This window comes from Mytilus trossulus, chromosome 10 (genome assembly GCF_036588685.1).
Source record: "Mytilus trossulus isolate FHL-02 chromosome 10, PNRI_Mtr1.1.1.hap1, whole genome shotgun sequence".
NCBI classification, from domain to species: Eukaryota; Metazoa; Mollusca; class Bivalvia; order Mytilida; family Mytilidae; genus Mytilus; species Mytilus trossulus.
In genome coordinates this window covers 67,989,684-68,012,437 of record NC_086382.1, presented here as the reverse complement: position 1 = coordinate 68,012,437, position 22,754 = coordinate 67,989,684, and the positions used below count along the sequence as shown (strand labels likewise).

Below are 22,754 nucleotides of genomic sequence, written 5' to 3'. Positions count from 1 at the left end.
ACGTTCAACTCTAACGTTAGAGTTTTCATTTGTATGACGTCATGTTTTGAAATGACTTAAATGCGCCAAAAACATTAATAGACTTTCGCGGAATTTTATTTTATGTTTATTTTGTTGGTTTCTCTGAGCTCTTATGCATGACTTCTTTTTATTATGCATCCGAATAAGAATAAAAGTGATTTTGTCTTTTCTGAATTGCAATTTTTAAAACAATTAAATCGACAAAGGGTTTGCAAATAGGTTTCAATACATGTGGATTTACGTGGGAAGTATATTGTAACAGCCATTATTATGTACACCACGGAGTCTGCGCTAAGTATAGATATATCGAGAATTTTATCACAGTGTTGTTTACAAAGCGAAAGAAGCACGTCATATTAGAATAAAGAGTTACTTTGTATCTCTGTGCCATGTAGAACCATAACAGAAGGTGTTACCAAGATGGATTCTTTTGGCTTTATGTCAGGACTTAGTTGGGAGGGGGAGATTTTTTTCCGTTCTCAAACATGGTAAAGATTTTCACTATAACATGCGCTAAAAAGAAAGAAAACATTTCTTTACAATATTAATATTAATAAGATATATTGGAATACACGACTTAGTTAGTTTGATGCGAACAAAAACCAGACAAATGAACGATGATTGTAAATCCCATTACACAGAATGTTATGCATAAGGTGTTAGTCATGCAGTAAGACTCTGAAGAGTCTTGGGTAAACATTTCATACCAATTACCTGACACACAACAGTTGAGGTAGAACAACTTATCAACGAATGTTAACGTGTTTTATTATTCCAGATTATCACACGGGGCTTTTTAATTTATATCATAGGACGCTTTGAAAAGATAATCCTCTTTCAAAATTTATGAACACGAAGTTAAATAGATTTACATGCGCAATGACGTTCAAACATATTTTTTCATGTTATCTCTTAATTGGTAAACGAATTTATGTTTCTTGCTGTTTCATATACTAGTACTAGAAAATTTATGTGTCGAACTAAAGCACCATGTATCATATAAACGTAAAAAGACAAAAAATGTTTGTTTACATGTTTCTCAAAAAATCTATTAACCTCCATTATCTTTAAGTTCTCTTCAACTAAATTGTTTGCAAATACTTAACGCTTTCTTTGTCAAATAAAAAAGTACTTTGGGTATATTTAGCAGCAACTTGTGTGGTCGTCATTGAAAACAAACAAGGAGAGAAAAAAATAAAATCTAATTGGAGTCAACCACACAGATCAATCTTGACGATGATATCTAGTGACAATTAACATCCATCCAACCTAAAATAAACTACCGTAAATCTAAAATGATCCTTTCAATATGGTTTCTGCGTCCCATATACATTTATAAAACGGTATTTCGGTATTTTCCCAATTGAATTAGTTCACATTTTCCGTGGCGGAGCATTTTATAGCCGACACTATATGATATGGGATTTCCCCATTGTTGAAGGTCATATTGTTGCCTATTATAATTGATTACATCCACTTCGACGATTTGAACTTTGGTGAATAGCTGTCCCATTGGCAATCATACAACTTCTCCTTGTTTTATATGAACATATTTATTAGTATCATTAGTGGTTTTGTCATGCTAAAACTACTTTTTTTGTACTAAGGGGCGGATAAAAGGGTAAAGGTGCTTCATATATGATAATTGTATGGTCTTTTTATTAGTCTCACTACAAATCTCTAAACGTTTACTTGTCATGGGACCCTTTTTTAAGATCGTGAATCTGCGCATGCCACTGACTAGCAAATATATACTAGTAATATAATAGTAGTTGCGACATGAACGGCAACACCAATTGCTATATGGCCCTTTTTTATTTTTGAAAAAGTTGCTAGAAAATTAAGAAGTGTTCATTTTGTATTTCCGATTATGACTTTCCTGCCTATTCATCTTCTACTTTCTTGACACGCACGAGAGAAGTCACATTGCGATCATGTGACGTTTAAAGATCATCAACATAAGTAGCGGTAGAACTTTAATTTGTTCATTTCACAGGTAAATGGATATTATGACAGATTTGAAGGATAACGACATCTTGTCTTCTTAATATTTCCTTGTTCAAGTATAATGGAAGTTAACAATAATTACATTAAAAATCATGTAAATTATAGATTTATTGGATTGGATCAAAGTAAGAAATATATGAATGAAGTTTTAACGTTACTTGTGGCTTGTGTATCTTTTATTAATGGTCTTCATGGAGATTTTTTACATGATGATATATTTGCAATAAAACATAATGCTGATGTGACAGGACACAATCCAATTCTTAAAACATTCTGCAATGATTTCTGGGGTAAATCAATGTCGGATAATACCAGCCATAAATCATACAGACCTTTAACAATATTATCATTCAGGTAAGTAAGTTTTGTTTTAATATAATAACGTTGTTATCACTAAGATGACAAAGTCAGTGTTTTGATATGACTTGGTATAATTAATATATAACAATCCAGATTTTGGATTTTATATTAACAAAATCGTAGATTTTGACTTTGACTTTATAACATTGTCACAACCAGTATTTTGGTGAAATATTATTACAAAGTAAGAACTACAATTCTGGTGCATCAAATAAACCAAAGTCGATAAAATTTGAATTACTGTCTTCAATAAGGATAACTCGCGAGATTCACCTCAAGTCTGTCCTTACATTGTCGAAGTATCAATGCACCCTAACAAGCTGACGCTCTAACATAACTATATTTATATATAAGACTGTCTCAGCTCCAGCAAAATACAGTTGCACCATGTAAGTACACATATATAGAATGACGAAAGGATCTTCACATTTGATGAATCGAAAGTATTACTATGTCATTATGTTGATAACTTTTTTGGTATTATTCAATACAAGTAATTAGCAATGTACAACACAAGAGTCAAATAATAGAGACATTTATTATAGCTTTATATATAAAATATATATATATATTTATTTTTGAATATTTTAACATTTGATACATATTCTTTCTCACTAAACTAAATCAATGTCAAGAAATTATTATTGTGAAAATTAATGTTTTGTTTTCTTCAGTGACGCACTTAAAAACTTCAAACCGCAATATACATTATTTTGATTTATTGCAATAGAAAGATCGTCGTTTTTAAAACATTACTTCAAAATATAGCAGTTGAAAAGCTCGTTATAATTTTATGGCTAGTAGTGAATGACCAAACATTTAAAAAAAAATATGTCTATAATCTACATGGATTGTGATGTATTTGTAAACCCCTGCAATATTATGATGTTTTTCTTCAAATGTGTACTTATGATATGTATTTGCTTAATATCTGACAGATTAAATGTCTGTATAAAAATCTACATGCTGTCTGTCCATTTTGATCGTAAATATTTACATTTGAAATTTAAATTTAAACGTAATCCGATTACTGTTTCAAAAACGTTCCTTGTATGTTTTAGTTTGATAATTCAAATTAAATTCATATTTTGTCAACATGTCTACAGGTGTGCCCGTATCATGAACATGTATACCCAATGCATAAAAGCAATGTCTGTAGGGACTGCTAGGGGTCTTATCTCATACAGAAACAACGATAGATAGCATGTAAATAAAACTTAAATCATAAAAACAACAAACATAATTTATATGTAAATAGAAGTAAAGAAATATAAAATACCGTTTTAATCATACTAGCCAGAGCAGCGCTAGAGGTTCTTGATTATCCATCCGTTATTCGTCTGGCCCGTATGGATAAAGCTACTTTATCGTTCCGAACGGACGGATTCTTCAACATTTCCTACCATAAATTATTAGATATATTCGTACTACGATTGGATACTAGAACTTTAGTTCTTATATGTCAATTTGTTCTAGTTACCAATTAAAACCAACAAACTATAATTCTTAATGCATTAAAGTTATTTAACAGTCATATATCTTTTAAATTTCTCTCAGTTGCTTGCAATTGTTTATTGTTATATTATTTCCCAGGTATTTTTGTATAACAAAACGTTTTAAAACAAAAACGGTACTCTACTCGCTGTGTGAACTTTCTTCATTTGTGACCGAATGTCAATCGAATTCTCAAATTTTTCATTTAAATTACTGTGTCAGCTTTCCTGAATCCATTTTTGATGTTCCTTTTAAACATTTAATTTAAATGCATGAACAAAATTCTGTGTCAAATTTCATTTGTTAATTTGTGTTTGGTTACAAGTAAGTGTAAATTAGTTTCAAGTTATTATTTTTAAATTAAAAGTTGTTTAAATGATGAGAAATTGGTTTTCAATAACACATGAAAGACGGAAAAGTACTTCTCAAAGTAATAAATTATATAGCTCATTTATCATGTCATAAGTACTTATCTTGGTAGACATCCTTCCATCTAAACATTGCATACAACGGGACAACGGGTATCTAAAATGTTCTGTTCGTCTTTACCAATAGATCTTAACATTGTGTCGTTAATAACTGTTTCGTTTAAAAAGAACCTGACAGAACTAGGAGTGAATTGAACTGAGATACTATTCGTTTGAGTTTTTTTTAATTTTAATCGTGCAGTTAAAAAAACAACACATTAATGTAATCATGATACATTTATGACAAAAAAGTTATTATGGAAATAAATTCATTATAGATACAAGGATTGAAATTTTGTTTTTGCGCCAGACGCGCGATCCGCCTACAAAAGACTCAGCAGTAGAGCTCGAATAAACAAGAATGTGTCCACAGTACACGGATGCCCCACTCACACAATCATTTGCTATGCTTGCTGGACCTTGAAATTGGAATAAATTCTCTAATTTGGCATTACAATTAGAATGATCTTATCAAAGGGAACATGTATACTAAGTTTCAAGTTGATTGGACTTCAACTTCATCAAAAACTACCTTGACCAAAAACTTTAACCTGAAGTGTAACAGACGGACGAACAAACAGACGGACGGACGGACCGACGGTCGGACGGACGGACGGACGGACGGACGAACGGACGAACGAACGGACGAACGGACGCACAGACCAGAAAACATAATGCCCCTCTACTATCGCAGGTGGGGCATAAATAAGTTAAAAAGGTCAAATAAATAAAGTACGAAGTCGAAGAGTATTGGGGACCAACAATTCCTAAAAAAAAATCTAAATACAGCTAAGGTACTCCGTTCCTGAGGTAGAACAGCCTTATATTTAAAAAATGATAAGTTTTTTAAGCAGTTAATTTATAAAAATGTTAGATATTTGAATCATAATTTACTTTAAAGTGGCTCTTCTAATCATTTGCTTTTATTCCAGATTGAACTACCTTGTGAATGGCCATGAACCATTATATTTCCACCTTGTAAATGTTGTTCTCCATGCGTTAGTGACCAGTTTATTTTCATGGACATGTCAGTATGTTTTGTATCTGTCTCCTCAGTGTTCACTGCTGGCAGGACTGTTGTTTGCTGTTCATCCTGTTCACGTAGAAGCAGTAAGTCACATACTTCTTTTTGATTTATAAATCTGCCTCGAAATGACCGTTATAAAATACAGATATTTTGTATAATTATATTCAAGTTGGTATCAAAACTAATGTTAAAATAGATTAAAAAAAAAGCTCTAGGCGAAGTTATTTCAAAATTCATTATAGTGTTATCAAAATATGTGACACAACACATGGTTATTTGGAATAGTAGTTTATTCAAGCCCGTCTGGACCAGTGTCCATAACGGACGGTCTCCTCTATACAGTAAAATACACAAGTATATATACAGAATATAAACAGTGTCAAGGTTTCTATTAATTTGACCATCACAGTCTTAAATTAAAAGATACAGGGATGAATATCTATTAAGTTGACTCTAATTGACATGTTTTGGCCAACCTGGAAATTAATGATCAAAGAATACACGCATGTCCAGTGTTTTAACTAATTGTTATTGCTACATGTCTCCACATGGTATGCAATACACGTATGTCCAGTGTTTAACTAATTGTTACATGTCACCTCATGATCTGCATGTAAATATTTCATATGCAGTAGCGGTCAATTGAACAACCTTTTACAAGGTCATGATTTTCTTAATAGATATTCCCCTGTATTTATTTTATTCAATTTAATAAACATTTTAAGAATATATAATCATCAATATAAATATAAATATATTTTATATATATTTATATATATATTTTTAGCCTATCATATTGTCACATTCCTCCCTTTCTTAAGAAATATAATTTATATTTTAGTTAAAATCGGTGACAATATGAATGCTTGCAAATTTCCCTAAAAACAACAAAAATATTCATAAATAAAATCATTTCAAAAGTTCAACAACATCTAAATGTTCAGCAATGTATAGTTCATACAATTCTTGTGTGAATAACTAAGTTCGTAACATCAAATATCGGAACTTCTTATTTCCAGAAAAAGGCGCAACCATCAACTACGGACCGTCTTCATAACCCCGACTCCAGTGAACTGCTCCTCTGATCGTCGTTGTCAACTCCAACAATCCATTTGTTTATCTGCGACACCAATTTCCGTCATTTAGAAGTTCTGCAATCATTCCGACTTGCATGTGATCCACCATCCGTCGTTTATAACTGCGACGTGCATGTGATCCACCATCCATTGTTGAAACTCCATCCTGCATGTAATCCACCATCCGTTGTTTGTAACTTCGACGTGCATGTGATCCACCATCCGTCCTTCATGTGATCCACCATCCGTACTTCATGTGATCCACCATCCGTACTGCATGTGATCCACCATCCGTACTTCATGTGATCCACCATCCGTCCTTCATGTGATCCACCATCCGTTGTTGATTTACTCCTAACTGACCTAGCTTACCTACTCTGTTAACTCAGAGTCCCTGACTAGGTTGCTCAGTTATCACCGGCTGAAACATTACAGGAAAATCTACCTGTGATGCTGTAGAACGATTCCCTGTACCAATATAAAGTTATGTGATCGTATAGTTTTATGTACATCTAAACGTCTGCGTTGTGTCCAATGATCAAAGCCAATATCCAGGACTGGATAATGGTTCTTAGTGGCTGGTTCTTAGTAATGGTGCAGAAGCTATTTTAACATCTCTGTAGGCAGTACCATCGCCCTCAACATCAGTTGACACCATTTGATCGCCACCAAGGTATCGTGTGACTATTTGAATCTCTCTATTACTAAATTATCTTGGCTAAACACCTATTATTAAACTTTAGAATATATTAATAACAAAATACCTATAAAAATAACAACAAAATAAATTAATGCATTTACTAAATTTGATAGTTCAAAGTCGTCCTCAAGTTTTAACTGCTTCAATTTTGAAAAAATAAAGTATCAATATGTTATCTATTTAAAATAAGAATAAAACAATTGAACTCAAATACAAAAACAATAAACTTATAAGATAAACTTTTCTCTAGTATTTGTACTGAAAAATTGTTTAATAAAGGTTTGACATTCAACCAACTCTTTCCTTCCTTTTTCATAAACAAAGCTGTGATTCAGAGATTACTGATATTTATAGGATTTCTAAACAATTAACAATTTTTCAGCGAGCAATCTGAATCGAGAATTAGAATGATTAATCAAAACAAAATTATTTTATATACACATAGATTTTCATTTAAAAACAATCATCACGAAGCCTACGTCTACGACATGTTAGTCGTGCATTTTATTAAGATAACTAGAAATGTTTGAGAGAAAACTTAAAATTAATTCGTCTTTTTTTTCAGACTTTTTAACAGTTCGTTTAGTTTTCTTTGGTATTCTAATTTCATCAACAGGCATATCTTGACTACTTTTTAAATTATATCTATCAGAACTATTATCATTTTTCATATCACTTAAACTTGAAGTTATAGATGACCTTATGTTCCTCAGTCTATGTTTTCTCATTTTGTTCTTGGTTTGCTAATTTTCTTTTAATTCAATCAGCATCACATTAAAATATTTGCGGAAGACGTATCGCGTTATTGTTTATAACGATTAATCATATGATACTTATTTCCATATTTTAAATCCTAAATTGTTTTCTTATGAACACATTTTCATTTCTAACCCTTAGTATAGATTTATGTACTCTATAAATAATCCTTTGTCTCATCTATCGCTAAAAACTGTCAATACTTTTAAAATTTATAGAAACCTACATTTCCCTAAGAGTGGACCTACCACTTATATCAATTTTCATCATTTAGGAGCTATTTTCTGAAGATAGGTCCGTCATTCTTTAAAAATACCACAATAACTGTGCGAAAATAAAGGTTTGGATTCTAAATACCATAGAATATTTTGTTTCTCTAAACAAATGTGCTTACGCACTTACCAAACTGCGTCAACCATATTAGAACAACCATATGATTATAACATCGCAGAAATACCCTTAAATCCGTCGCCAAAAGTGTTCTTTTGAAGCTTTCTTATACCAATGTATATAGGCGCGCATATTTTAGAATTACAGATTGTCTCTTCAGAAAACAGATCAAAATATGATTCAAAAATTAAATTATTATATTCAAAATCAAGATATATTTAAAAATGTTTTGATATTATCATTATTCATGCATTTAAATAATTTAAAATATAACCAACATCTTTAAAATATTTTTACTTATTGTTATTTAATTCTTAAATATTAATATTCAAGTGTTGTTTTTTTCTTATTTAAATATCTATTCTGTCTTTTAAAAAACAGCATATAAAAACTTCACATTATATCATTACAATATGTACGCAAAACTTATATATTGACTTATACTTTCAAATACCTACAAAGTTGCCAGTCTTTTATATTGACTAAAACAATCAAATACCTATCATAAGTACCTTCACCCTTATTATAATGATTACATAAAAGAAATATCAATAAAAAATAAAACCTTCACCATTGATTGATAAGAAAAATAAAAAACATCTACATTTTTCGCTTAAAAAAACCATTATCTAATAAATATTTTTTTTAATGAGTTAATCAGCAAATTGATCATGAACAATTGTGCTCACATCTGATACACCTATTCCTAATTTGTCAGATTTTGAACCATCAAAGCTTTCAATCGAATTAATGCCTTTTTTAAATACTTTTTGAGTGAAACTTTGAACTTGTGTTTCTAAATTTTGAAAAACAGACCCTGCATTAAATTCTTGTCTAGCCATTTTGAGAAATTAAGTAAAGAGTATCAAATAAAAAGTCACTTTACCTTAATATCCTTTGGTCACGGTTAACCAAAAATAACCACATGTGACACAACACATGGTTATTTGGAATAGTAGTTTATTCAAGCCCGTCTGGACCAGTGTCCATAACGGACGGTCTCCTCTATACAGTAAAATACACAAGTATATATACAGAATATAAACAGTGTCAAGGTTTCTATTAATTTGACCATCACAGTCTTAAATTAAAAGATACAGGGATGAATATCTATTAAGTTGACTCTAATTGACATGTTTTGGCCAACCTGGAAATTAATGATCAAAGAATACACGCATGTCCAGTGTTTTAACTAATTGTTATTGCTACATGTCTCCACATGGTATGCAATACACGTATGTCCAGTGTTTAACTAATTGTTACATGTCACCTCATGATCTGCATGTAAATATTTCATATGCAGTAGCGGTCAATTGAACAACCTTTTACAAGGTCATGATTTTCTTAATAGATATTCCCCTGTATTTATTTTATTCAATTTAATAAACATTTTAAGAATATATAATCATCAATATAAATATAAATATATTTTATATATATTTATATATATATTTTTAGCCTATCATATTGTCACAAATAATGATATGATTAACTCTGGTAACATGAAACGTTAAGAATTGATATGATATAACATGAATGTCAAATGGTTCAACTTATCGACAACCACACAGAACAAAACAAAAACAAAATACTAAAAAAATACATCCACATCTGCAATAATTCTTTGGGAAATATATCGTTAACGACCCTGTTTTTTTGTTGTTGTTTTTTTTTGGGGGGGGGGTGTTTCTTTTCTTTCGAATAATACAATCTAACCGTCAGTAGTCTATACAATATTACATAGAAATCAAAGACCCTATTTAAATATTCGTTGGACATCTGTTGACATGTTTGTAAACGTTTCAAAACACTTGAACCTGTTCTTCAGTATGATAAGGAACCCTTGTGAAGTTTTTAATTTGATACATTGAATAAGAATTTCTCTACGTAATGTCATTCAACTGATGAATTCTTTTTTGTAATCCTCTCTTTATAATGAATAGAAGACAAATTGGTTTTATATTCTTTAAAGTGAATCTTGACTTGAAAATGATAAGTTATTTGTCCAAAAAGTCATTGTACATATTTGACCTAAAATTTAATCCACTGATCCATGTATAGGATGAATACATATGAATATTTAACGCTGGGGATTTTTATACTTTATGTTAATTTTTCTTTTTACTTTTTTCTTATTTTAAATGAGAACTGGTTTTTGACGACACTCGCCATTTCGATTCACCTTTTACATTTGCAGTTATATGAGCAAATATGAATTCCTTTGAAAGTTATCAGTTTGAACGCTGTTTTATGCTGATTAGCCATTCAGAATGTATCATCAAATAGACCTAGATTATATTAAATGCTCATGAATACATTTGTAAATATAATAGAGTGTAATATTGAACTCTTATCCTTCAATGGCTCCACTTGAAAGATTTATCCGTATTAAAAACTCATTCCATAAACATCATTACATTTTAAGATGTTACTTGTGAAGTACGTTAACGATTTCAGATAGGGTATAACACTAAGATATCAATTACAGAAAATTAAAAGCAAATAGAGGTTTCTGTGCATAATATTTGCACTTTGTAAATAACCATATTTGATTTTGTGAAAGTATAAACTATTGAATGCTGGGTTTTAACGTAAAAAAATATCTAATAGTAATGTAGTTTATTTTGTACTTAAAATGTCTTCGTGTTGCTGTGTTGTTAGTCTGTAAGAATAAATGCTGACTTTTATCATGGAACTTGTCAAGGATATCCTTATAAACCGAAGATATATAGTTTAAAGAAGAATTCCAAGGTACTTCCGCGGATAATCTGGCGTCGTCTTTCTCTTGTTAGATTATTTTATGCCAAATGAAACTAAGACGTTATTATGTACCCTTCCTTTTAACTTACCTTTATTTCACAATCTAAAATACAGGAAGACAGTTTTTGGCAATTTCTGAAAAAACTTAACTTAAACTTTCAATTTAAATCTGCGTTTTAAATATGACAAAAGTGTACATACTTACTTCCCTATCAAAAGATCATTATATCTACAAATGATAAACATCCAAACAATTACTAGTAAAACAACTTGACACCATTTGCGAGTATGGTCTTGAGGAAACGATGATAGTCCGTCGGACGGGGACGATGAATGGCTGACCCGTGTTAAGAGAGAGCCATATCTCTTGCACGTTAAAGACACCCTTGTAGATTTCGTAAAAGAGTAGGCTAATGCCGCTACAAGGCAGCACTCGCACCCGCAAAGTGGAAAGGGATTAATATAAGTTGCAAAACTTGTTTCCCAATCCACTATAAAAACATATGTTTAAACTAATTAAAACAATTATAAATAGACCATGGCAAGTTCCTGCATCTTCGGAAAGTGTTGTTCATAGACAATTAATACCTTTCCATATTGTTACTATTCCGGCTTAAGTCACCTGATTTAGAGATAGTGTTTTTCTCAGTGTTCTGAGTTTAATCAGTAACAAAACATGATATTATACGTGTTAAGCTCTGGATCCACGAGCAAAAAAGGAAACGATGGAAAGAACTAGAGCTTGCTTAATTGGTTTTCTTTTTAATTACCCTTGTTTGCCTCTTTTATTTGACAATTAACTATAATTGAAGATTAAAGTTTCAGCTTTATTAGACTAGCTTTGAAGTTGATCGGGGAAATTAACTAATAGACTTTTTCCTATTCTTTAGATTACGAGGTAGATCTTCATCGTTCATTTACGTACTTAAATTAAAAAATTCAAATCGCGATATTATGTATAGAATACTTAATGTATACTTTAATGCTTGTCAAGAAATAAATTTAAGCCTTGCTTGCAATTTCGTTGATAAGCTCAGCTTGGCTTTAAATTTAATATTCACATATTTCATTTATAGGTTAAAAGGTTGTAAAAATTTATGTGATATTAATAATTCTTGTACGTGACACGCATGGGCTTACAGAAGATGTCATACAAATAAGAATATAGATACTTGTAGAGGTAGAACTAAACTTTGATTTTGATCTGTAGGTAAACATCACCAGGTTGTACTATTTAAATTCAGAATCTTACTAAATTTATAAACTTATGGGGTCGAAAAATAGATGAAAGCATATATACGAAGATTACAATGTACAAGTTATTATATGTTTACCGCACGTCCGAAAAATGCCCAATTTGCTCATGATCAATCGTTGTTCGAAGTCAGCATCTTTGTTGCTTTGGTTGTTTTTGTTGTTTTCTTTTTGTCCTGAATGAGCTGTTTTGGTGATTGTTTCTTTGCTCGGAGTCAAGTCATTTTGGTCATTACTTTGTCACTTTGTCAAAATTCATATGCTATTTTGGTCGTTGTTGTCTTTTCGTCCGGTGTCAAGTGCTTTATTTGTTGTTATTGTCTTTTGGTCAGGACTACGTATTTTGGTGTAATTGTTGTCGTTTTGTTAGTAGTTCGGTATGGTTGGAAGTTGTTGTTTTTTCTTTGTCTGGACTCAGGCATTTTGATCATTGTGTTGTCTGTTGTCGTCTCTTTGTCTTCTGTAAGGTGACTTGGTCAATGATGCAGTTTTTTTTTCGATGTCTGGTTCATTGGTCGTTAATGTTGTCTCTCTGTCTTGGAACAGATTAAAACTTAGATTAAGCCAACGTGCAGGGTAATTTCAATTTTACTTTGTCTTTTGTCAGAAAGTTTTCTTTAATATCTTTCTATAGCGTCAGAACATGCGCATTCGTTTTTGTCTCTCTGTTATTCCGAGTCAAGAACATCGTTTGTAGATGCGTCTGATTCTGTTTACTGAGTCAAGAGCTTTGGAGTGGTTTGGTTTTTTTTGTTGTCTCTTTGTTAGGAATCAGAAACCTCGTCAATGGTTGTTCGGTTACTCTATCTCGAGTCACAAACTTCTGTGAATCAGCAGCAGTTGCTGCTATGTCTTTATGTTTCGAATCAGTAATCACGTCCAATTATTCTATAATATTTTTTAATTGTTTAAAATATATACATCACCTTAAAAGTATACATAATGAATATTTCTATTTATTTAGGTGACAGGATTAGTTGGCAGAGCAGAAGTACTATCAGCTTTCTTCTTTATGTTATGTTTTATATTGTACGCCAAGTAAGTTCATATCATTGTGAAAGACATTAACATCTATCATAAATATGTTACAGTTTTTGGTCATTGCAGATTTGTTTTGTAATTTTGGTTAAGTTTACAAACAATCCCTATAAACTTCTTATTTTTGTTTTTGTTTTTTTATTTAATTTTTTGTTTTTTTGCGTATAATTGTTTGGTATGAATTTCCAATGCATATTTTGGATGAGAGCACATCATTATAGCAAAGAAGGTTATGCGTTGAAAGTCAACGTGGCATTGGGAAAAATGTACTTTTGGATGGAGTATATTTCTAAAACGTCAACAAAGACATAGACCACAAACAATAAAAAGAATCATGGCAACCGTTCTTTCATTTATAATTAGTAAGCATGGTTTTTATCAATTCTTAAAAACGATTCAAGCAAAGGAAAGTAAAACGTAGTTCCTTGTGACTTTAAATTCTGTAAGTGGAACACATCAACAATTGCGGTGTCAAATACTTTCCATTGCTTTGAGTTCCTATAAAAAAAAAGTGCAATACAATGTGGTCCGGTTAACGAAAGTAATGAATAAGATGCATTTTAGTATGAATTGGTTAGACTAGAATTCATATTCGTAAAAACGTCACTGCTCCGTAAAATGAGACTAAACATACAGCATTACTTTGTTGATTGTTGTTTGCTTTACCACTTATTCACCACTAGAAGCAAATAATTTCATGCAAACTTGTGTAAGAACAACTCAACAATTAATACAATTTGCAGCTTATGTGCGGTATACCGATAGGGATGAAAGGTGAATAATTGTACGGACGCATAGAGAGTTGTTACAGAAAGCGTTGGACTTACACTTCACTTTGTATGAAAAAAAGTCCGCTATTCGTCCAGACATTGAACACTGCGTGTTTAAATATCATCGTATCCATATGACGCCAGAGTTTTTATTGCTGGATCGGAGAAATCTGATGATATCCCCTTTTTTACACTCCAATTAATCATTTCGGTTCATAAAAGACTAAAAAAATATTTGTACATATGTTATGCATCAAATAACAGGCATCATTATTTATATAAAAAAGAATGCATTGTCTTTGACATTTTTTAATCTGTTGACATAATAAATATAAAAAATGACACTTGGTAAAAAATGTCATATATCTATTGTGAAAATGTCATCTTAAGCTATATATATATTTGTATTTTTCTTTAAAATTCAGACTATATTTGTATTCGATCAATTGAATCACCGAATTATAAAAAATGCGAGATATGTTATGCCACTTGTATATATACAGAAATGTCACTAGATCTGTATTAAAGTTAATATAATAAATAGAAGTAGCTGTTCAATATAATGATGAACGTAAAAGTTAATTATCTGACTGAAAACTGAATTGACAAGTTTAACAATAGCCTTACAGGTGATGTCAGTGCGAAATGTAATTATATAATCTATTTTTCACCTGTAATATGATTACAAAAACATCCTTATTATGAATGTTATCTTATTAAAAAATCAAATCAGATTTGACGAATACATTTAGATCATTGTTATCTTGATTTCGATAGACATCTTATATACAATTGAAGTATACTAATTATATACTCGCTCAAAATGAGGGATTCTGCTTTACTTTATCTGTTCTTCCGCCCGTCCATTCTAAGTGTCCTTAAGTCCGTCCGTTCGTCTACAAATATTACATTATATTGTTTATGAGAACTACGAACCAAGAGGTTCATGGGATTGGATAACAAGCGTCATGTGCGCAATTCCTAGTTACATGTATCACTTGTGATTAGTTTTGATATTACTTTTTCTTCAACGTCCATTTCCACTCAAATAAATACACTATCACCTTATAGAAATGATTGAAATATTTATCGAATTTTCCCAGAGCAACCTGGTATTTGGTTACACTACCTTTCTACATCTTGTTTTCATATTCACCAATCAACTTCCCAAACACCAAATTATGTTATAGAGGGTACAGAAGATGTTTCCCACCTAGAGAAGATGCTAAATGTTGCCAAGTTGCTTTTGACACCTGTATACTGACACACTTTTTAAAGTCAAATCACTTCTAAAGCATTATGAGCTCTGTCCAATGTATTAATATTCATGTTTATTACAATATCAACCTGAAAAAAATCTTGAATATATATGTTTTATGAATTTCTATAACGTCTTTATACGCATATCATTTCAGAAATCTACGCATTCGTAAGTTTGAACACTTTGCCCATGTAGAAAGTGTTCCTATGTTTATGGTCAGCATAGTATGTGGTATCCTGGCCATGTTGTGCAAAGAACAGGGTATAATGGTTCTACCTGTTTGTATGTTGTATGATGTATTTATATGTTGTAAACCAGGAGTAATACAGTAAGTATAACGTCATATATATGTTGGATATTTGTATGTTTTTTTCTTTGATAATATTTGATTTTGATGTTGATCACATATTTATTATAATGAAATGGAAGGCCAGTGCTTTGATACGAGCTTTTTTTTTACAGTTGTAAATTTACTGTCGTGCGTATACATGTTTAGATTATTTTTAACGATGCAAGATTAAATGCGAATATTATAATGCTCGTCGAAAATTTCACCTAAACTAGATGGGAAAATGTCGGCTTCCAAGGTACTACGCAACACATATTTAGCGTATTACCTATCTATCTGTTTCAATAGTTTTTTAGTTTAAGATATACATATATATATATATATATATAAAGAGGCATACCGCCGAAAAGCTTATAAATATTTCGGACATACTTTATAGTATTTCTTTTTTGTGTTCAATATTATGCTTATTACTAATATACGATCATCAATATTTAGAGATCTAAGACAAGTTAATTTCTGTTGTATGATTCCGGTACAGTTTTAATTAACTCACAGTGAGATGTTTTATTACACAACAGAATCAATAGCACCATTGCACAACAGAACAAAAAATTATTCTTGTACTAATAACACATACATTGTAGCTGAGAGAGTTATAGAGTTGATTTTTACCCCCAGAAAGCATTGTCAAACGAGGCGAAGCCAAGTTTCGAGGGGCAACAATCACCCTCTCAAATATGTACACTTGAATAAAGCGTTCCGGTCAAGGGCAATACAGTATTTGCAATTGATTGAATAAAGTAGACTATTTCCCTCGTGTTAACCAATCAAAATGCCAGAAGTATCATACTAATATAAAATATTTCTTACTTGAAGAATATGTTTACTTTTACAGATGTCTGAGAGATAAGAATCTCTCCAAAGATTGTCTTCCATTAGTAAAGCGTTTGTTAGTCACTACATTAATTGTAAGTATAGTATGACAATTAGAATATGATTATACTTAAAATGCGGAAGAGACTGACGTTTAAAATAGTCCTTCGGTTGTGTATGTCACACGATGCTAAATGATGAGAATCGGCAAAAAAAGAAGAATAAGGAGCAATAGAAATAAAAAACAGAGAAATATAGGCAGAACAAGAAACTTACAAGTTTGAGTCTTACATTCAATTTGATAACATTTTTCTCATCAGACATGAATTATTCATTAAGATACTAAAATTCTGCCTTAGACTTCGGGCATTGTTATCAAAAAATGATGACGACCATCTAAATAGCTTTATGCCTTTACATCTCGAATTGGGACTTATCTGAATTATGTTTTATTGTAAAATATTTATTAACCTGACCAGTGGCCTTCTAAAATATGTGATGTATGACAAGGGTTTTTGTTTCAGTTCTTTTGTGCTGTGTTGTCTAGGTTTGGTTTTTACTATAATCTTTATCTGCTTCTGGATTAAAAGGTTAAGAACTAAACCCCCATTTTTAACAACAAAAACCCAAACATATTCACAATATATCTTCAACTGTTTTCTGTTGTAGATATTTTGCTTGTTATTGTTTAGATGGTGGATTATGAATGGGCAGCTACCCTTATTTCAACATCAAGATAATCCAGCCTCATTTTCATCTGATCTAGTCACAAGGTAATCATCGCCTTATCTAGTCACAAGTTAATCATCGCCTTATCTAGTCACAAGGTAATCATCACCTTATCTAGTCACAAGGTAATCATCACCTTATCTAGTCACAAGGTAATCATCACCTTATCTAGTCACAAGGTAATCATCACCTTATCTAGTCACAAGGTAATCATCACCTTATCTAGTCACAAGGTAATCATCACCTTATCTAGTCACAAGGTACTCATCACCGTATCTAGTCACAATGTAATCATCACCCACAAGGTAATTATCACCTTACCTAGTCACAAGGTAATCATCACCTTATCTAGTCACAAGGCAATCATCACATTATCTAGTCACAAGGTAATCATCACCTTATCTAGTCACAAGGTAATCATCACCTTATCTAGTCACAAGGTAATCATCACCTTATCTAGTCACAAGGTAATCATCACCTTATCTAGTCACAAGGTAACCATCGCCTTATCTAGTCACAAGGTTACCATCACCTTATCTAGTCACAAGGTAATCATCACCTTATCTAGTCACAAGGTAATCATCACCTTATCTAGTCACAAGGTAATCATCACCTTATCTAGTCACAAGATAATCATCGCCTTATCTAGTCACAAGGTAATCATCACCTTATCTAGTCACAAGGTAATCATCACCTTATCTTGTCACAAGGTACTCATCACCGTATCTAGTCACAATGTAATCATCACCCACAAGGTAATCATCACCTTATCTAGTCACAAGGTAATCATCACCTTATCTTGTCACAAGGTAATCATCGCCTTTATCGTTTGGTAAATATACTACCAAGGAGGCAATTATACAAAAGATCATTTCAATTCATTTTCAAGTTTAAAGCCACACTGATATTTACTTGTTCAAAATATGTCCTGTTGGAATCACATCGCAATAGACAACTTTCGAGTTTGATGCATTTCCGTCAAAAACTTTGATTTTAGTAAACATTATTCGTGCGATAAGGGGCATCGTCACTTTCGTTCCAATGTTGAGGGAGTGGTTGCAAAACCATGATGCTATATTGCATAAATTATTCGGCAAATTCAATTTTCATAATTGACAATCAGCACAGCTGTTTTTAGGGAATTGTGATTGTACCTAAAGATTAAACATTATTTCTAGTTTGTCCTGCACAATGATGATCACTTAGATGCTTGATGAACGTTAATAGATACAAGCGATCCCCTCTATCTGGTAAAGGATGTCACTTAGGTGCGCATAATTGACGAGTTTTTTCAGGTGACGCTCAAACTCGAAAGTGGTCTATTTTGTATTTCTTAAGTACAAGGCGAATTCCCATGATAGTTTATGCTTTGCATAGATTTATAAACCGAAAAGAAACATTGACCATTAAAGTTGTTGTACCATTTAAAGAAGTTCGAGGTTAATTGGACGGGCATCAAGTATATCAAATATAAATGATTGCTTTATATACTTTTGATGAAGCGGTTTAAACATTTAGTTGAATTTGTTTTATTGGTAATGAACGATTTTTATTTTTATATCAGCTATGGAAAATAGTTCATATATCACAACTTCAGGTAATCTTACGATATGTAAACTAATCAGAAACATATTGTATCAAGTGGCCTACATACATTTGTACATGTATATTAAACGATGATAAAAAAAAAAATTTCATTAACTTAAACTTTTCTATTTGACCTTGTTTTTTTCATCTTTAAATGTCTGAGACCTTTTATTATATTCCCTGCATTTTATTCAATATTCTTAATAATGGAATTTAAACATGTAAATTATATTTTTCTTTATTTAAAAGATTAATTTTTCAATTTGGTTTGAGTTGATGACACACTCAGTATCTATCAGAAATGAGAATGTTCTTAAATAGTAAATGTATACTGACCGACTTTAGAAACGCAGCACTAGATTATTTTTGTGTTATTTTTGAAGGAATGTGTCCCCGTCAAAAGCGATGACTGCATGTTACAAACGCCAAAATAGTTTCCAGAAAGGTCAACAAATTCTGTCTGACATGTTTTGGGTTCTGTTTTACACCTTCTGGTTTTGCATTTGTTCAACCCATTAATAGGTTTTGGCAATTATACGGTTGGAACTTGAGGGCTTTTAAGGTTTTCCTTCAGTCGATTCTTTGGCAATTCAGTTGATGGGAAAATTTATGGCATGAATCTGTACACAATGGATTTCGGCAATTTGATTAGCAGTTGACGTTGCGGCCGTAAACATGTCTGGCAAATGACGTTGCGTAATCAAATTCTGTTGACGTTTCATTGTCACTAAACGTTTATCTGTTCATTGATGGCCAGCAACACATCTTGTCTTCTTGTATCGTTGTCGGAAGGACAGTAAGACGAGTTTCTGAAGTCATACAGTATGGTTGCAGTACGTTTATGTTTTAATGTTTGCAGTATTTTTAAGGGGTAATTCAGTTTTTTTGTTTCTCAGTCTTTGCAAAATGGAGATGCAACATTTCTAAACTGGTTTAAAAATGAGGCAAAGGATTGAAAGAACTGTTTCACGAAGCAAAACAACTGAAACAATCTTTCATGGGTCCATAATTTCGCTTTAAGAAATTCGTGCGACTTCAAAAATTCGGTATGTTCAATAACCACAGGTAAGTCAAATTTTGATTTTTTTGTACGGAAAAAGAAGTATGATAATCATGCAAAGTAGTTGTAAGAAAATCAAACAAGATTTGGTAAAAAAAACCAACAAAATGAGTGTTGCGTTTCTAAAGTCGTTCAGTATATCAGATGGTGTGACATAGTGCATATAGCAATATACTACTTTACTGTATTATACCATACTTTTTTTGTTTAGATGACATTTATTCACTTTTATGATATATGATATTTTTATTAAGTAAGGTTGCGTTTATGACATAGGCTGTACAGTTAATGCTTTCTTCACAACTGTACACCTTCTCTTTTGTTCGGGATTATACAATTACAATTTGAGTCTATAAACTGTGTGAATATCAAATTATCTTTGCGTGAATTAAAAACGAAAATGATAAACTGCACTCTACATAAAAAGGAAATATGTAAAGAAACGATATGCATATTACAATATATAGGCCTATTACTTTTAACATATTTGTTATTTTGCTTGACCATTATAATAGATGCAACATGTATTTTGTGTATAAATGGACTACAAGTGCTTACATTATAACTGGACTGTTGAATAATTGTCTCAATTGAAATCAAACAATATATATATACTCTTATTTTATACAATGTATGTTATTTTCAGATCATCACTGGGACAGTTTCAGTTTGAAATTATGAAAACTAACATTTACAGTATTCTTGTCTAATTAAGGAATGACTGTAATATTTTTTCTGTCTATGAAGAAATACCATAAAAAATATGGTGCGCACTGAATAACGCGCGTAGCGGGTTTTTTAACAATGTGCACCAATTTTTTTATACGTTTTCTTGTTTTATGCAAGTAATTCTCAAACCCAGAGTAAAGCTAGTCTGTCAGAAGCTAAAAAGGTGATATGCATCACCGTAATATCACCGGAAAAAATGTATTCAGATTTTTATACACAATGAAATATTGAAGTATTGTCCTTGTACTGATACATAAAGAGAACTTGACTGGTTTTTTTTTTTACGAATTTTGAGGTTTTTATCACCAAAACCAACAGGTATTATTACACTACTAATGTTATTATTCAAATTCCCCGAGAAAGTGCCGAAACACTTTTTATATTCGAATTCAAATAAACTTAAAATTTCCTATGCAACTATTAACAGCTCATATTTCCATAATTAATGCCATTTTTATATATATTATCCATGCATTTGAATTTAATATAGATAAAATTCATATTTTATTGCCTTTTTAAGAAGGGTCATAAAATTTATGGTACCGCCTGAATTGCATCTATTTATAATTATATTTGGATGTCACAATTTAATCAAGATGGGGGTTCTGAAGACCATCTAGAATTACAAAACATCATGTATGTGTATCTTGTGATTTACTCCCAGGGGTAAAAGAGTTGCAGTTAAACATAAACATTAATGGGCCAAAGTTTTACTAATTTGAATTTCTAATAGATATTTGAGCATTCATTACATAATATAAAAAAAAATGTTGCATGATTTCCAATGAGATAACTCTTCAAAAGAATCCAAATGATACAGAAACTAACAACTATAGGTCACCGTACGGCCTTCAACAATGAGCACTGCCCATACCGCATAGTCAGCTATAAAGGGCTCCGATAAGACAATGTAAAACAATTCAAACGAGAAAATTAACGGCCTATTTTTTGTACAAAAAATGAACGAAAAACAAAAATGTAACAGTCATCAACAAACGACAACCACCGAATAACAGGCTCACGAGTTTATGACGATTCAGACCACAATGTTTCATCTATGTCCGAGGGCTATTCAGTCATTGAAAACTGTTACAAATTTTAACTGGCTGTATTTAAATATTGGCTACAAATCCAATAATAAAGGTGACCTTATCTGTCGAACTATAAACAATATCCCGAGGCTATTATAGTTTCCCCACTTAAGTAAACGAACTGTTAATGGACTGCCATAATACCTTTAACATCCCACAAATAACGTCTCCTAACGATAGCATCTAACATCTTAGGTATTTAAAGACTAGTGATGAGTAAGACTTGTTTATAGGGAGAGAACATTCAACAATACAATGAATAATACAAAACAATAAAAACACAAATTATCCTGTGTCACTTTTTTCAAGGATTGGTGTTAATTATTTAAATCTTTTATTTTACTTTTGAATTGAGACAAGTTATGTTTCTGCCAATTTCATTTGTAAAGTAAATTGAGTTTTTATTGATCGTTAACAATTATATTGTATTTAATTTTCTTTTAATTATGTTTTTATACCACAATTACTACATTTCATTTGAATACAGCCTTGGAATAATATAACAACACATCGACACTTTTCACAAGAGATAAATATTTTATATTGGGGTACTTTCACAGAGATGTTATGAATGTAACAGTGTCATATTCTTTAAAAACCCGTTTTCTCTCTTCTTATATTAGATCTAACCATCATATACACCATGTTTCAAACGTGTTGTTGCTGCATATCATATCCGGTTTGATCTTTACGATTGGTTACAGAGTGATTTACAAAGTCACAAGTAGAAAAAAAAATGATAACGCCTTGGCAAAACGAAGATTACTTACAAAAAGACAAGCACCCCTACAAAACACATCATAGAGAAGTAATGACGGAGCAATACAAAGCCCATAACATCCAGGGTTATCTAGGACCCTGACCATATACGAAGCCCACAACATCCAGGGTTATCTAGGATTCTGACCCTATACGAAGCCCACAACATCCAGGGTTATCTACGATCCTGACCCAATACGTAGCCCACAACATCCAGGGTTATCTAGGACCCTGACCATATACGAAGCCCACA

At 31.6% G+C, this 22,754-nt stretch overlaps 1 protein-coding gene across 1 annotated transcript in view; it reads left to right on the top strand.

Moving 5' to 3' along the window:
• Positions 1 to 2,029: 2,029 nt before the first annotated feature.
• The window catches only part of LOC134688107 (protein O-mannosyl-transferase TMTC1-like), a 33,303-nt gene continuing 12,578 nt past the window's right edge, over positions 2,030 to 22,754 (top strand). Inside the window, exons 1-6 of the mRNA XM_063548577.1 lie at positions 2,030 to 2,382; positions 5,282 to 5,459; positions 13,277 to 13,350; positions 15,536 to 15,709; positions 16,569 to 16,641; positions 17,216 to 17,319. Of these exons, the coding sequence (XP_063404647.1) occupies positions 2,090 to 2,382; positions 5,282 to 5,459; positions 13,277 to 13,350; positions 15,536 to 15,709; positions 16,569 to 16,641; positions 17,216 to 17,319 (896 nt within the window). The 5' untranslated portion in view covers positions 2,030 to 2,089. The remainder of the gene's footprint in view (positions 2,383 to 5,281; positions 5,460 to 13,276; positions 13,351 to 15,535; positions 15,710 to 16,568; positions 16,642 to 17,215; positions 17,320 to 22,754) is intronic.